Source organism: Camelus bactrianus, chromosome 13 (genome assembly GCF_048773025.1).
Source record: "Camelus bactrianus isolate YW-2024 breed Bactrian camel chromosome 13, ASM4877302v1, whole genome shotgun sequence".
Taxonomy (NCBI): domain Eukaryota; kingdom Metazoa; phylum Chordata; class Mammalia; order Artiodactyla; family Camelidae; genus Camelus; species Camelus bactrianus.
In genome coordinates, this window is record NC_133551.1 from 79,533,105 (window position 1) to 79,548,364 (window position 15,260).

The 15,260-nt window shown below is 62.4% G+C and overlaps 2 protein-coding genes across 3 annotated transcripts; one reads left to right on the top strand and one right to left on the bottom strand.

Moving 5' to 3' along the window:
- The first annotated feature begins 2,839 nt into the window (after positions 1 to 2,839).
- Positions 2,840 to 6,979, top strand: PERM1 (PPARGC1 and ESRR induced regulator, muscle 1). Its single transcript, XM_010957993.3, has 3 exons — positions 2,840 to 4,961; positions 5,488 to 5,613; positions 5,872 to 6,979. Exons 1-3 carry the CDS (start codon positions 2,840 to 2,842, stop codon positions 5,973 to 5,975), a joined length of 2,352 nt encoding a protein of 783 aa, XP_010956295.2. The 3' UTR covers positions 5,976 to 6,979.
- PLEKHN1 (pleckstrin homology domain containing N1) lies at positions 6,956 to 14,747 on the bottom strand. Of its 2 annotated transcripts, XM_045518805.2 has the most exons (16): positions 14,313 to 14,747; positions 14,114 to 14,213; positions 11,433 to 11,579; positions 11,263 to 11,343; positions 11,094 to 11,166; positions 10,676 to 10,800; positions 10,472 to 10,603; positions 10,306 to 10,386; positions 9,507 to 9,582; positions 9,272 to 9,396; positions 9,016 to 9,162; positions 8,690 to 8,830; positions 8,384 to 8,515; positions 7,994 to 8,203; positions 7,682 to 7,730; positions 6,956 to 7,598 (listed from the first exon to the last, which is right to left on the bottom strand). In XM_045518805.2, the coding sequence occupies exons 1-16, from the start codon at positions 14,393 to 14,395 to the stop codon at positions 7,483 to 7,485; spliced, it is 1,818 nt and encodes a 605-aa protein (XP_045374761.1). In that variant the 5' UTR covers positions 14,396 to 14,747; the 3' UTR covers positions 6,956 to 7,482. The 2 variants fall into 2 exon arrangements, with proteins under 2 accessions (XP_045374761.1, XP_045374760.1); XM_045518804.2 differs by having other exon boundaries at positions 10,472 to 10,800.
- Between the last annotated feature and the right edge of the window lie 513 nt (positions 14,748 to 15,260).

Here is a 15,260-nt window from a genome sequence, read left to right on the forward strand (position 1 = left end):
AATAAACTGGTAAATGTTTCCCTGAGTTCTGGGAGGTGCTCTAGCAAAGTAATTTAATTCCAGGGGCAGGGGGTCGTGGGGACCTCCAGTTTGTAGCCAAGTCAGACAGAAGCCAAGTGGGTGACCTGGGGACCTGCTACTTGCGACCGGCATCTGTAGTGGGAGGCAGTCTGTGGGACTGAGCCCCCAGCCTGTGGGATCTGACACCATCTCCAGACAGTGTCAGAATGGAGTTAACCTGTGGGACACCCAGCTGTCACCCAATTGCCTGCTGTGGGAATGCCCCACCCCCCACATTGGGTGACCAGGGTGCAGTTTTGTGTGAATAGTAAAGGAGGCTTGCAGGAGGGACACAGGAAGGAACCTGGGTTTTCCGCCATTTATGTGAAGCTCCCTCCCTGGCCAGGCTCACCACCTGGGGTGTCCAGGGCAGCTAAGGCGGCCTCCTAACCTCGCTCCCCTTCCCCACGAGGCCTTGGCCCTCATGGTCCCCAGCCCACCCAGTCTCGTCCCCCAGACTCCCTCAGAGGCCACCCTCCTCCCCTCTCTACGTCCTGTGCTGCTGTCAGAAGTGACCTTATTTACCTGCTAGTTTAGATGTTTGTTGTCTGACTCCCCTACTCCCTCCTCTGTCCCCCAGCAGGAGGCCAGACCCCAGCCCCAAAAGTAGGATGGCTCAGAGCAGGGGCTTTGGGGCCCAACTCTGCCACTTCCTAGCTGTGTGGCTGTGCACAAGTCACTCACCCTCTCTGTGCCTTACCAGGCTCAACTATGAAACTGGGTCCTCCTGGCATCCATCTCAGGATGGACGTGTTTTGGAGAAGTGCTCAGGGGGACTGCAAGGGGCTGTTGTTCTCAGAGGCCATGTCTCCTGCATGTTTTCTCCTGGTGACCTGGGGTGGCAGCAGCAGACCCCGTTTCCTGGAGGGACAGGCTGTGTTGCCACCCCTACCTTGGGCTCCATCTGCAGGAGCCTAGGTCAGGAGAGATGCTGGCAGGAGTGACCTGACCCCTCTCAACCCTCTCCAGAGGCCCGCATCCATGTGAGTGTCCTCCCCGGAGAGCCCTCAAGGCCCCCACTTGTCTCCCAAGCCCCACTGGCAGGTTCAACAGTGCTGCCAGGGGGAGGGGCCGGACCAGGGAAGCCCAAGCCCTGACCCAGGTCAGCAGTGGCCACATCCATGACCTCTAGGGACATTCCAGAACCAGTCATTTCCCAGCTCATCACTCTGTAGCTGTCTCTGTTCCCCACAGGTGTCAGGGTAAAGCCCTAAGACCCCGAAGGGCCTGGCCTGGTCTCGGGGGCGCTGCTAGCAGGAGAGGTGATGGGAGGAGTCGGGGTCTGAGTTTTCACAGTGAGCGGGATCACTTTAAGAGAAAAGGGCAGGCTGCTGCCAAGATGGATGGCAGAGTAGCCTTCAGCTTGGGAAAGGGAGGCGCCTGCGGTCCTGACTGCTGGTCAGCATTCTCTGACTGGCACCTGACCTGCCCAGGAAGGTGTCCCTCACGTAGCTGGAAGCTCCTCAAATGCCATCTATTTGTGGCCTGGACCCTGACTCCTGGCAGGACACATGTGACCACAGGGCTGGAGTATTTTTGGCAATGGGGGTGGGGCCTGTGTGGTGAAGCCAGCACCATGCCGCTCTGGGACAGGCAGCTTGGACGCCCAGCTCCGCTACCCCAGCTGGCTGTGGGGTCCCAGGTATGGTACGGCCAGCCCCTCATTCCCACCCTAAGGGTTCCCAAAGCAGACAGCACCCATAGGGAACTCCCCTAGGACCAGAGAGGAGAACAAAGTTCAACGAGTCAGGAAGCCCCAGTGCCCTGGTCTCGAGGCCTCTCCATCTCAGGACTAGCCTGGCCAGAGCAATCTCCCACCTCCCTGGGTCCAGTGGCAGCTGACCAAAGGCCAAAGGGCATAGGGGCTGAGAGGTTAGGGGCTCTCAGCCAGGTAGGGTTGCCTTGGTTCCCTGAGACCAAGGGAAGGGGGGCTTTGCCAGCTGGGCAGGGCTGGGTCAGGGGCACAGACCCTGAGGATGGCCCTAAGGGGCCAGGGGGAATCAGGGGGCCCATTTCTGTCCTGGGACCTCTTGCCTGGGCCTGGGAAGAGCCAGGCTCTCCCTGATGACCCTCGAGTTGGCCCCGGCCAGCACCAGCACGACCTTGGTCAGCTCAGAGGAAGCTCAGCAGCCTGTCCCAGCCAAGGCTGGCGGAAGGTCACCACCAAAGTCTGGTCACCTGCTGAACACTGTAGCCTGCCCCCCATGGCTGGGGGTATGTTGGGACAGTCCAGGGATGACCATCCCCCAGCTGAACTGACTTCTGAGGGGTGGTTCTTGAAATGGGCTTTGCTGGATAAGGTTGGCCTTGGAACCGATGGCTCTGGAGGGAAGTTGGAGGATGTGAGGCTGCCCCGGCTGAACAGAAAGTGCACGAAGTTGGGGAAGAAAAGCTCCTCCTGGGGAAGACAGCTCAGACATGAGGAACCCTATTTCTCAGCAGACTTCACTAATCTAAAGCCGTGTTTGGTTGCAGGACTGCAGCAATATGTCATTGTGACGTTAGCATTTGCAGTCAGTTTGGGAACAGGGAAAGTGGGAGTCGTCGACGTTCTGACTCGAGGAAGCAATCAGGTTTGAGATCAGCCCAGCTTCCCTCTGGATTCCTGGTTTGTTCTGCTTTCTTTCAGGATGGAGGTGGAGTGCTGGCCCCTGAGCCAGGCAGTGGGGGGACACCCCATGGGGCGAGCAGGGTGGTGGCAGCGTGTGCCGGCTGGGGCCCCGGGCCTGGGTCTGTGAAGACCCTAGTTCTGTGGCTCATGTGCCTCTGCTGACCCGAAATGGAGAACTTCCAGTACAGTGTCCAGCTGAGTGACCAGGACTGGGCTGAGTTTTCGGCCGCTGCCGAAGAGTGTGGCCTCCTGCATGCCGGCCTGGCCTCTGGGGATGAGGTCTTGTCCAGTGACACTGACCAACGGGATAGCAGTGGCAGCAGTCCCCCTGGGCCCCCGCCCCTTCTCGAGGGGCAGCTGGCTCCCAGGGGCAGTGGCTGGCCCGGCTTGGAGGAGGAGGACAAGGCAGCCACCCGACAGCTGGTCAGCAGGTCTTGGCATGAGCCTGTCCTGGCCCTGGGGGCCGGTGAGCAGACACCCAGCACGTCCACACGGTCAGAAGCCTGGCTGCCCCTTGGCTCTGGTGCTGCCCCTCCCGTCCAGAGCGCCTCCCTCCCAGTGTCTTCCAGAGACGAGATGCAGAGGCTCATGCAGGAGCCAGCCCCCCGGGGCACTGCCCCAACTTCCACTGTTGAGCCTCCTCGGAGCTCAGAGTCCCCTGGCTGCAGTGCTGTCCCCCAGAGGCCCCATGGCAGCCCTGGAGCCCCGCCACGGAGCCCCAGCCGAAAGAAGAGGCGCGCTGCAGGCGGCAAGGGCAGTGGGCCCTCGAGCTCCCCAGGCTCTGCTCTCCCTCCGCTGGGCGGCCCCCTGCTCACTGAGGCCAGGCCCGAGGAGGGCCTCAGCCCGGCTGGGACCAGGGGGAAGGGTCTCCCGGCTGGGATGGTAGAGCAGACAGCAGGAGCCAGGCAGATCAAGCTGAGGCCAGAGTCTGCAGGAGCCCCTGAGCAGGTGGGCAGGCAAGGTCCAGGTGTGGACCTGTCTACACCTGTCCTTGCCACTGAGCCAGGTGCAAACCTACTCAAAATAACCCCCCGAGCTGAGCCATACACTGTGTCACTGCGTGACCTCAAGGCTCCTCTAGACGTCTCAGTGGCTAAGTCAGACGTGGCTCTGTCCAGACCTGCCTCCCAGCCTCAACCGGGCTTGCCTCTGTCCACACCTGCCTCCCAGCCTCAACCGGACTTGCCTCTGTCCACACCTGCCTCCCAGCCTCAACCGGGCTTGCCTCTGTCCACACCTGCCTCCCAGCCTCAAACGGACTTGCCTCTGTCTACACCCGCCTCCAAGCCTAGACTGGATGTGGACCTGCTTATGCCAGACCCAGAGGTCAAGCTGGAGGTGGACTCATCTTCATCTGTCTCAAAGACTATACCATGTACAGCTCTGCCTCACCTTGTTTCTGAGGCTGGGTCTGATGTGGGGGTGTCCACACCTGCTCCCATTCCCCAGGCTGGGCCTGACATGGTGGAGGCGGAAGTTGCCCCAGTGGCCCAGCTGGTTTTGAACCCTGTTCAGTCTCCAAGGGGGCACCAAGAGAAGCTTGGAGAGGAGCCCTCAGCAGGTGCCCCTGGACACCACACAGGGGAGCCCCACCTAGGCCCTGTCCAAGCCCCCAAGAAGAAGAAAGTGCGATTCTCCATGGCTGGGCCCAGCCCTGAGGAACCAGGGCCAGGAGAAGCCGCGAGCCCACCCTCTCCAGCCACAGCCCCCAGGACAGCAGCTGGGGGCCGCAGGGGGTCTGGAGCCTGGGATGCTGTGGCAGTTGGGCCCCGGTCCCCCCAGCCTCGAATCCTGAAGCACCTGCCTCCCCCTGCCCCCTCTGCCTCAGGGGGACCTGGGCCCAGGAGTTGCTTCGCGGTGACCCTCCCAGAAGCCTATGAGTTCTTTCTCTGTGACACGATCCATGAGGAGGATGAAGATGCCGAGGGGGCAGCAGAGGCTTGCCCGGCCCCGGCTGATGTCCAGTGGCCAGAGGTGTGCGAGTTCTTCTTCCAGGACTGCAGAGCCCAGAGGTCAGGTCGGCGGGAGGGCCACTCCCTGGCCCCACCCCTACAAGCTGAGCCTGTGCCAGTCTCTCCACCTGGAGACCCCATGCCCATCTCCATCCCTGAGGCCTACGAACACTTCCTCGGGGAGGACAGGTCAGGGGGCGTGCTGGGGCCTGCTGCCCTTCTCCAGATGCAGGCCATGGAGGCCCCCAGGTCAGTCTCCTGGGGAGTGGGGACTGGCACCCCACCAGAGCTTAACCCAGCCACGGCAGAGCAGCTCAACCTGGCCATCAGGCAAGCAGGTGTGTGTTGCAGGGGCCCCATGGCCTGTCCAGGACCTGGGAACACACTGTCCAGGGAGTTCAGCCAAGAGGACCCTGGGGAGGGGCAGGCCAGGACCCCGGGTCATGAGCTGGTGGGGGGCCTCTGGGATGATCTGGGAAAGAAGGACCAGCTCCTGGCCATCCCAGGACACAGTCTAGGTGGGGCAGCCCAGGCCAGGCAGGGCTTTGGCTCCTCACTGACCATCACCCCCAGACAACAGCAGCGCCTGCCCCCAGCCTGTAGCAGGGCAGGTGCTGGGACGCCTCCAGCTCAGGCACGCAAGACACTCCATTTCACATTCCCTCTGGAAGACATTTTTCAAACCAGGAAGTAGTGCCCAAGTTGGCCTGACTCAACTAGGCCACACACTAACTACCCTGTGACTTGGGATAGAGGTACCACGGGGAGGATGTGACTCAGGACAGACGTGGCCAGGACAGCTGTGTCCCAGGGTGGGTGTGTCCAAGTAGGGCAGCAGAGGCTCAGGACGTGCTTCTCTTTTAGAGGAACCCCGGAGTCCCCTCACCTCATTTACCTTCAGCCAGAATGACATGTGCCTGGTGTTTGTGGCCTTTGCTACCTGGGCTGTGAGAACATCAGATCTGCAGGCCCCAGACGCCTGGAAAACAGGTTTGCGGGCCCTGGGGGAGTGGGCGGTGTCCAGAAGCCAAAATGGAGGGGCAGTGGTGTCCAGTCCCACCTGCTGGGCCCACAGGGGTGCAGGGGGTCTGGGGAGGCACAGGTTTCTCCCCTGACCTTTCTCCTGTGTTGTGGACCCACCCCCGCCCCACCATCCCCCTCCCATCCTTCGAGGGCCAGGCCACGCAGGTGGGAGGTGGTGGCCAGGATGGGACGGAGCCTGCACTAGGCCTTGTGCTTCCCTTGCAGTCCTGCTGGCCAACATCGGCACCATCTCTGCCATCCGATACTTCCGCCGGCAGGTGGGGCGAGAGCGCCCCAGCCCCAGCCCCAGCCCCAGCCCCAGCTCCTAGGACCCAGACTTGGCACAGAAGACACAGAACAAGGAGACGTGCACGGGTGCTAAGGATGAGGTGCTGCCCTCAGGCCTTGTCCTTTGACCCATGGGTTCTGTGGCATCTAGGAAGGAGCCAGTGTCCTGGGTCCTGGCCCCTCTGGACGCCACCTGAGAGTCCAGCCAGTGGCCCAGGCCAAGGCTGTGCTCCATACCTGGGAGTGGGGAGATTTTGGAAGGCTGGGTGGGTAGGGGCCAAGCAAGGAGCTGGTTAGTAAGGTGGCCAGATTAGCAGATAAAAACACAGGGCATCCAGTGAAACTGGAATCCCAGACATGCAGTATTTGAGACTTGTTTATGCTAAGAAGTTGTTTGTGGTTTATCTGAAACCAAAGTTAACTGGCGTCCTGACCCTACATTGCTCTCCTGTTGGTGGGGGGGCACGACGGGGCGCTGGACGGAGCTCAGAGGGCTTCAGAGCAGCGGCAAGGCCCCAGGTGGACGTCTGAGCAGGGGGCGAGAGCAGGGAGGCTACGTGGCCTCAAGGGTTGGGGGGGGCACTGTCCCAGGGACGCTCTGCCTTGTGTACAAGTGGGCTGGGCTGGCAGAGGCCTCTGAGGCCTCTTTGACCTCTGAACCCCAGGGGTCTATGGTCAAGGCCTCCTTGGCTCCTGCCTGAGATGGTGAGCAGGTACCTACAGAGGCCCAGCAGGGTGGGGGTCCATAGGGCGAGTCTGGAGCCCCTCCTCTGGGTAGCCCTGGAGGAGGTGCTGAGGCAGAAGGCAAGGGTATCAGGGGAGGGACTAGAACCTGGGATTGTCCCAGGTCTGAGAGGAGCCAGAGGTGGGACAGGAAGGTGGGAGGGGCACTGGTGGTGGTAGAGCAGTGGGGACTGCCCAGCAGGGGCTGAGTGGGCGTCCAGCCCTGAGGCAGCGTGTACAGGTCCCCAGGATGCAGGAGATGCCTGGCTGCTGAGGACAGAACATGTGGACACACAGCCCCAATAAAATCTCCTCTTTCTTTCTTGTTTAGTCTCTTGCCAGTTACTCCAGACCAGCCCCACCCCCACTCACATGCACCCAGGCGACCCTCCTTCCTCTGCTTGTAAATGTCTCAGATCTTGCTGACCTCCGACACTTGTGCCCTCTGACCTCACATACTCTGACCCTCGCTAACCTGACTTTCTCAGCCCTCTGACCTTTACACCTGTGCCATCCTCCCTCTCCCAGGAGAAGCCCCAGCCCAAGTCCCCTCCCTCCTTCCTTCCCTGGGAGGCAGGTCGAGGTTCGGCCCCGATGGGCATCCAGTCACCTTGGCCAAGGCGGCCTCAGGGTGAGACCCTCCTGGTCCCTCCAGAGCCCAGGGCCACTCAGGGTCCTGGAGACTCCCTCTACCCTGCTGGGGTCAGACCCTGACTCGGTATCAGATGCCTGTGGCTCCACAAAGAGAGACCCCGGCCCTGTGGCAGACCCTCCTCCAGGGTCGGTGCTGGCAGGTGGTCCCGAGAAGCAGCCTCCTGGGTGCCATCAGATCCACTGGACCACCCCCCCTCCAGCCTGAGGTGCTCCTCGAGACCACTGCTGGTGGGAAGGGGACAGAGCCTTGTCCCAAATGCTGTCGTAGCTCCTGGGGGGACGGCCATCTGGTGGGGAGGACAGAGATGCATGTGCCTTTGGGAACCAACACCCGGAGTTCTCCCAGAAAGAGGCAGGGGCCTCCACTCACCTGGGGGAGGTGGCAGGGGGTCGGGTGAAACTTCCGTTGCAGGGGAGACCTGGGGACCCAAACCACAAGTCTGAGAGATGGGCCCTGGGAAAGGGGCTTGGAGACCAGCCCAAAAACCTGCCAGACCCCACCCCCACCTTTTCCTCATGGCCCTCCCTCTTCCCCACTGCCCTCTTCCTGCCCCTGCGACTTGGTCTCTGCCCAGCCTTGCTTCCTGGTTCCATCTTTCCTGCTCCCTCAGGGTCCCGGGACAACCTGCACTATTTCCTCTACCCCACAGAATGCCTTGCCCAGGGTGGGGCTGCTACTCACAAGCTGAGGGGAGTCTGGGGGCCGGGACCCCTGGCCCTTGATGGAGCTGCGATGCCGCTGAGAGGCTCGGGACTGCAGGGTTCCCTTCTCGGAGAGCAAGTGGGGGCCAGAGACTCCCGAGCGGGCGTCCGAGACAGGCACAGACACAGGGACGGAGAGGAATGGGCTTGAGGGCTCAGGTCCAAGTGAGCTCTGCATCGCACTGAGGAACTGCCGGGGAGCGCTGGTGACTGAGGCCCCAGGCCGGGCCCTTCGTGTAGCTGAGGGGTCCCTGCCCCCAAAACCCCCTAAGCCTCCTGTCATGGCCTGAGCAGACCTCAGGCTTTGGGCATCCTTTCAACCTCAGGCTGTGGGCACATCAGCTCTTCCTGTCACCCAGCAGGGACTGACCTCATCTAGGCCCCGGACGTCTGTGATCTTGTGGTGGGAAGTGGCAGGCGGTGTGTAAGGATCAACGTAGAGGGGGGAGTGTGGTTTCTCCAGAGAGTGGTCTGGGGCCTCAGGGCTTTCCCCCAGGCTCAGCTACAGGCAAGACGCAGAAGAGACAGGTTTCCTGGAGCTGGAAGTGGCCCAGCCCTCCCTTCTCTGTGCAAGAGGCCTCTGGGAGGCTCCAGGACCAAGAGAGGCCGGGGAGGTGGGGGGCAGGAGGGGATCCAGGCCTGGAGCCGGGGTCAGCGCCCTGGGCTCACCGCTCACCTTGGTCAGGTCCAGATGCAGCGGGACGGCAGGGCTGGGCCCCTTGCCCCGGGCCTTGCTCCTGGGTGATCGGCTGCCACTGTTCCGTCTCAGCTTTGCCCTCTGCCCGCTGGCGCTGGTGCAGCCTGAGTTGGCTTGCTCCTGTGGGGACCAAGGACCTTCCAGAATGTTCCCCGTGGCCCTCTCCCACAAAACCCTCTGAGGCTCCATGGAGCCCCGTCTAGTCTCCCCTGAGGAACTAGGGTCCTACTTGGGATGGGCCCCAACATAAAGTTACCTCATGGTCCCTTACCCCCTTTCTCTGCCCATTGCTCCCAGACACTCACCGGTGCAGGCTGGGCAGGGCAGCCTTCAGTGGACGGCACTGACCCAGGGAGGGCGTGGCTGGCATGAGTGGAGGGGGCTGCCAGGCACCCTGAGTCCCAGCTGGCCTGCCCGTCGGAGGAGAGTGAGCCTCGGTCACCGCCCACAACCTGGGCAGCAGGGTAGGGTAGGGATGAGCCAGACGGCAGGCCCTCTCTCTCCACCTACCCAAGCCTAGACCCAACCTCCTGTTTTCACCACCCCCACCTGACCCCTCACCTGTGCAGGCACCCGCAGGCCTGGGGCGGTCCCACCCCTGCAGCAGACCGTCTGCAGGCAGAGCAGCCAGTGGCTGTAATCCTCGTAGCTGGCGCAGACCACACGGATGGCATTGATGAGACGGCCTGGTGCACAGACGCCGTCAGGGGCCTGGCGGGCAGGGCCTCCTGCAAGGCCCTAGTGCAGAACCGGGCACCGAGCAGGCTCTCACCCTCCCTCACGGCCTGGCCCCCACCTTCGATCAGGAAAGAGCGGATCTGCTTCCCCCTCTCCTCCAGGTTGACGTGGATGGCACTGAGCGGGAGCTCCCCCTGCGGGGCATGGAGCAGGGACTGGGCCTTAGCCAGGGAAGCAACCCCTGGGGCTCTGCCTGTGCCCACTGCACCGTCTTGCTTTCCAGACGCCAGGCAGAGGGCAAGGCAAGACCAAGGCTGACATCCTGAGGGAGGCTGGGCACTCCCTGTCTGTCCTGGGGGGTATCTTCACCCCCAGTTGCCACCAACAGCTGACATAGACAGATGCTTATGGGGACTGGTCCCCTGGGTCATATGCTAAAATAGGGGTGGGTGGGAAGGGACCACGAGGAAGCCCCCATATGTGTTTCTCAGTGACTGAAGGCTACAATCACCCCCAGGCTAGGGGGTACCGTGGTGCACGTGACAGAAACTCCAGCCCCAAAGGACCCTCACACCATGCCTACGCACACGCATGCCCCTCAGGCACCAGAAAGACGCCTGCTCAGAGGTACAGGCCCCTTTTAGGGGCACTGGAGGCCCCCATGCCACCCACCCCAGGTGACGGGTCTGCTGGTGGCTGAGGACCCTCTAGGATGTTATGGGGTGCCAAGGCAGGGGCCCCGACTTGCTCACATCGGGCTGAGACCAGATTGACCAGGGCAGCGGGCTGGATGGGTGGGGCCGGTGCTCTCTGTCCCAACAGGCCCCGAAATACAGGTTCCTCCTGAGCCGCTGCCCCCTCCCACCCCCACGCACAGTGCACCTCCCCGGGGCGGGTCCACAGTGGGCGGGACCCACCTTAAAGCAAAGCCCATCTGCTTCCTCAGAGAAAATGGCCAGGGAGGTAGGGTACAGGACCAGGAGTCGGTCCCATTGCTCCTGTGAGGAGGTCAAACGGCAGAGTAGGGTCTCCCCCAGCGTGCGCCCCTCCCCCATCTCCTCCCATCTCTGTGCCCCCACTCACTTGTGAGGGCAGATGCTGCAGCTTGACCCTCGAGGCACAGATGGCGCTGCCCACTGCCTGGTGCCCTGACGCAGTCCGCAGCTGGGTCAACCTGCGCTGCAGAGCCCACGGGGGCTCATCCTCCGGGGGGCCCTGACAGAAGGGGGTGAGGGGCAGGTGGACGAGGGTGGGGTAGGAAGGGGTAGTGGGGCTCCCAGCACTGACCTGTGGCACTGACTGGCAGCGTGGCAGCCCTCCCATAAGTGCGATCTGCTTCTCCAGGTGGTAGAGCCAGCGGCCCAGCTCGGCCTGGCTGGGGCAGAGCACATGAAGGGGGGCGGGCAGCGGGCCTGTGGGGAGAGGCAGAGGGGGCTGAGCCAGCAGCCCACAGGAAAGGCCCCTCAAGGGTTAGGAGGAGCCCCTGAAGACCTCATGCACAGCTCTGGAGGCCCCCCACCCGCTACCCTCCCCCAGCCCAGCAATGCATGTGTGCCCATCTGAGGAAACGCCAGGGTCCTTCAACATGCTTAGAGTCCCACCAAGGTCCTGGGGCCTCGTCAATGGCCAGGTTCACTGAGCAGCCTTAGTGCTCCCGCCCCCCCCCCCAGGGGCCGGGCAGCACAGGCAGCACCACTCTGCGCACCTGTGATCTGAAAGGCATGCTCTCTGGACCCCTCCAGTGGGCAGACACTCAGCTCCATCAGTGGTAGCAGCCCCTGCCAGAGCACAGCGGGAGGGAAGGGCTAGGGGCCCCCAGCAGGACCGGGCCACCTGCCTCTCCTCAGCTCCTCCCTCCGCCCACTTCCCCTCACCTGGAAAGTGAGTCCCTCGGAACCATGGGCCTGGAAGTAGAGGTGGGAGGGGAACAGCTCCAGGTAGCAGTCGCTGATGTCCTAGGGGAGAGCAGGGCCAGGGTGTGAGGGCGGGTGGGGGCAGGCCCCAGGGTGGTCCCCAAGCATGCCCCTCCTGGCCCGGCCCCCACCTGGCTGTGCTGGAAACGCAGCTGGACCTTGGCGTAGTGCACAACCTTGCCCAGGCTCCTTACGGCTGCCCTCCGTTGCCCCGCCTTGAACACACTCAGGAACGGCTGTTCCAGGTTTTCTCTCTGGCTCTCCAGGCCCGGGATGTTCTGGGGTTGGGGCAGAACTCAGGGGAGGAGGCCTGACCTGGGGCCAGCCGCCCCAGTCCAGTCACACAACACATAGGTCAAGAACACACACACACCATCACATGTATGTACAAAACCCTGTACATGCACATGTTTCTTCAAGTGAAAAGAGTGCAGAAGACACACACACCCACGCAGAGCCTCCTGCTAGTCACAGAATCACAGAATTCCATTCCATGGTCTAGTGGTGGAGTCAGTGAAGTTTGGACTCAACGGAGATTTGTCAGCCTCACTACTTCCTAAGCTGTGTTCCCTTATTTTGCTTTTTCAGCCTTCCGAGACTCACTAGTCAGAGGGGGATTCGGGTGTCCGGGTGAGATGACTCTCCAAACCCTCCCACACCTCCAGCATCGCTGGCAAAGGTTTAAAACTCAGTTCTACCAGAAATGGGGGCTGATGTGTAGTGTTTGCCGATTTCCCTGGTGTGAGGACTCGCGTCACTGCCCGTTTCCAGTGCACGACCAGCACTACTGCGTGGCTCCAGTCGCCTACAATCTCCCCGGCAGTGGAGGCAGGTGAAGGTCCCGGCACTGGCCGAGGGGGCCTCTTCCCTCACGTCAGGCGCACGCCGGTCTCTGGCTTCACACTTGCTGCCCCCTCTGCCTGGACCACTCAGCCTAGCAGCTTTTTACCCCGGCCAGCACTGGGCTCAGACTCATCTTCTCTGTGAGGTCCTGTTGGCGCCCTTCTAACAGTCCAGCCTTCACTGACCCCTGCCCACTGCTCCTCCTTTGCACTTCTCCTCAGCACCAGCTACAATCTGACTCACTGTGTGTTTCATTTATTTGCTTGTCACCTGGCTCTGTCACGGGGTGGGGGCGATATAACAACAGGGCCCGTGTCTGTCTTGCCCACCACTGTATTCCCAGGGGCCAGGGCAGGCCTGGGATGTGCTGGAGGTTCAGTGCCCGCCTGCTGAAGGGAAGGAGGGTCAGTGCCCACCACCAGCTGATCCCGGCACACAGAGAATCCTCTATAAACAGGGGCTGGATCATCAGAACAGGAGTCAGACAGGGACGGGTGCCGAACTGGGGCTAGAGGGGCCGAGGTCTGGGGCTCAGGGGGAACTGGGGAGCTGGCAGGGGCTACTGTGCCCTGGCCAAGCTGGGCCACCCCCTGGGCAAGCCTAGGAATGTGAACAGACTCAGCTTCCCGGCCTCCCTGCCTCTGGGTGGGGCCTCCTGCACCCACACCCAGTTTGGGGAACCATGCTGGAGAAGACCCGTGAAAATAGGCCGTGGAGCAAGAAGGGCCACACAGCTGGGCTCAGCCTTGGGCCTGTGGCAAGGCTGGCTCACGTGTGGCTGCAGAACCCACTGCAGGGCGAGGCTCGAGGGGAGCTGGCTCCTCCCCCAGCCCCGCCTCCCGGGGTTCAACATGCCCAGTCCCCTCTGCAGCCACCAAGTCCTGGCAAGGGAGGACCAGCAGCACCACACTATGTGTCCTGGGCCTGGACAGAGGGAGTTGAGGTCTGAGATGTGGCCATGTGAGGGACCTGGGCCAGGCCTTGACAGAAGTACCCTGGTCACTTCTCTGAGGCAACCTGGTTTCTGCAGCCAGCACTTGGCCGCAGGGACCCCTGGGACCTCAGGAAGTGGAGGAAGGGGCAGACCCCAGCTTCCCAGCCTGACGGGAACCTTTGGAAAGGTAGCCCTGGAGCCCGCAGCAGCTGCTGTGAGGACCAAGGAGTGCAGGGCAGTGCTCCTGGTACAGTCACAGACATTGTTCCTGGGGTGGGAAACCGGGCGATTATCTCCCTCACACCCCACGTATAGCAGAGCCTCCCCCAACCCTTGTCAGCCGTGCTGGGTTAAAGGCAGGGTGTCTCTCCCCTGGGCTAGCCGTCTGCCCCACAGGAGCTGGGCAGGTGGGTGGGGGTGTTGTTGCACTCAGAGGTGGCCAGCATGTGCTTGGGAGCCATGTCCTTGCTGTGTGGCACAGGGGCTGCCATGGGATGAAGCAGCGATGGACGCTGAGGAGCCACCCCCTTGGAGAAACTGGGGCCGAAAGTTGGTGAGAAGCTGGCTCACTGTCCACCGGAAGCCCCTTACCCTCTGAGTGACAGCGCGGCATTCCCAGCCACTCGTCACCAGCACCACCCGTCCCCACGCAGCAGCAATATGGATACACGTGCTTGTCCAGCCCCAGTGTGCCCGGACTCGCGGTCCCACACCAGGCCCCAGGCGGGGGCGGACACCAGGGCCCACAGGCAGGGCTCTGCACGGTGGCCCCGCCCCAACTGGCCGGCGCTCATCCCACTGACTCAGTCCCAGGTCTCAGTTTCAGTCTGCTCAGACTTTCGGCCGATGAGCTCCCCAGGGCAGGGCTGTCCCTACTTCCTTACTGTGCACTGGACTGACTCCTGGGGCCAACAGGGAAGACCCCGTGCCGAGCTAACAGGACACACACACACACACACACACACACAGAGTTATACACAGACCACCACTGCCACACCCCCTGAGCCGGGCACGCGACCCCGCCCTGCCGCTCACCGTCCCGGGGATGTAGCAGAAGATCTTGTCGGTGGTGGTGTCCCCGTCGGGGCTGGCCTCGGTGCCAAACAGGCCAGCCAGCTTCCGCACACCATCCTCTCTGGGGACAAGGGAAGTGGGGGCTCACAGCCTGGTCCCTGAGGCAGGTTGAGGGAGACCCTGTGACCGAGTGGCCATGGCTGGACCCTGCCCTCCTCACCTATTTCTCTTCAGCGAGGGCTTTCTGGAAAAGGAGGCCCGGAGCCTCCTAGGGGCCTGAGGGATGCAGTGGCTGTTCCCCATGGGCAGCAGTGGTGACTAGCCTGAGTAGGGCAGGTCGACAGGTCTGGGTCCCTCGGTCCCAAGTCTCCTGCCCCACCTCCCGGGGCGGGGCTCCAGGCTGGCTTGCCCTGCACCCAAGGGCTGGGGAGGGCGGAGCCTTTCTGGGAGGGATCTAGCCCCTTCCTGAGTCTGAGCCTTTCAGTTCTCTGCCCAGGGTCCTCCACATCTGCCAGCCAGCCTGGACGGTGGAGGAGGGAGAGGAAAGGCCCCGTGAAGGGCCCCCAGTCTGTACAGGAGAGACTCAAAGGCATGGTTTGTAGCTGCATCAGGCTGAGTGTCCCTACAGCTGGAGCCCTGTGAGCCCAGGGACTCCCCTTTCAGACACCCCCTCACGTGAGCACACATCCTGTTTCCACCTAAATGCCAGTCTCTGAGTCACCAGTGACTGGAAGGGGACGTATGCTTGCTCTCAGCTGCCCAAGTAGGAGTTTGCAACACGGGAAGGGGAAGCCAGGACCCTCCTGCAGCTTTTTCTGCCTCAGCCCAACCCTCACCCCCAGGTCAAGGTCAGGGTCCCCGAGGTTTAACCAGAACCCAGGAAGGAGGCCATGACCCTCCCAGGTGTACCTGGGACCACCATGGTTAGGTCAAGGGGGATGCTGTGCAGTCTGAGGTGACACAGGCCACGGGGCCTCTCAGGATCAGGCTGACAGCACACCACACTCACAGTCGGGTGCTTGTCTGGGACACGCAGCCCTGCCCCACTGGATGGGATGGTGCCGTCTCAAAGCCCCCTGGTGCCAACACAGTGCCTCAGCCCAGCCGCACAGCTGCCCTGGGCCCTCCCGGTCACACCAGACAGGACACTGAAGGGCAGAGATGGACG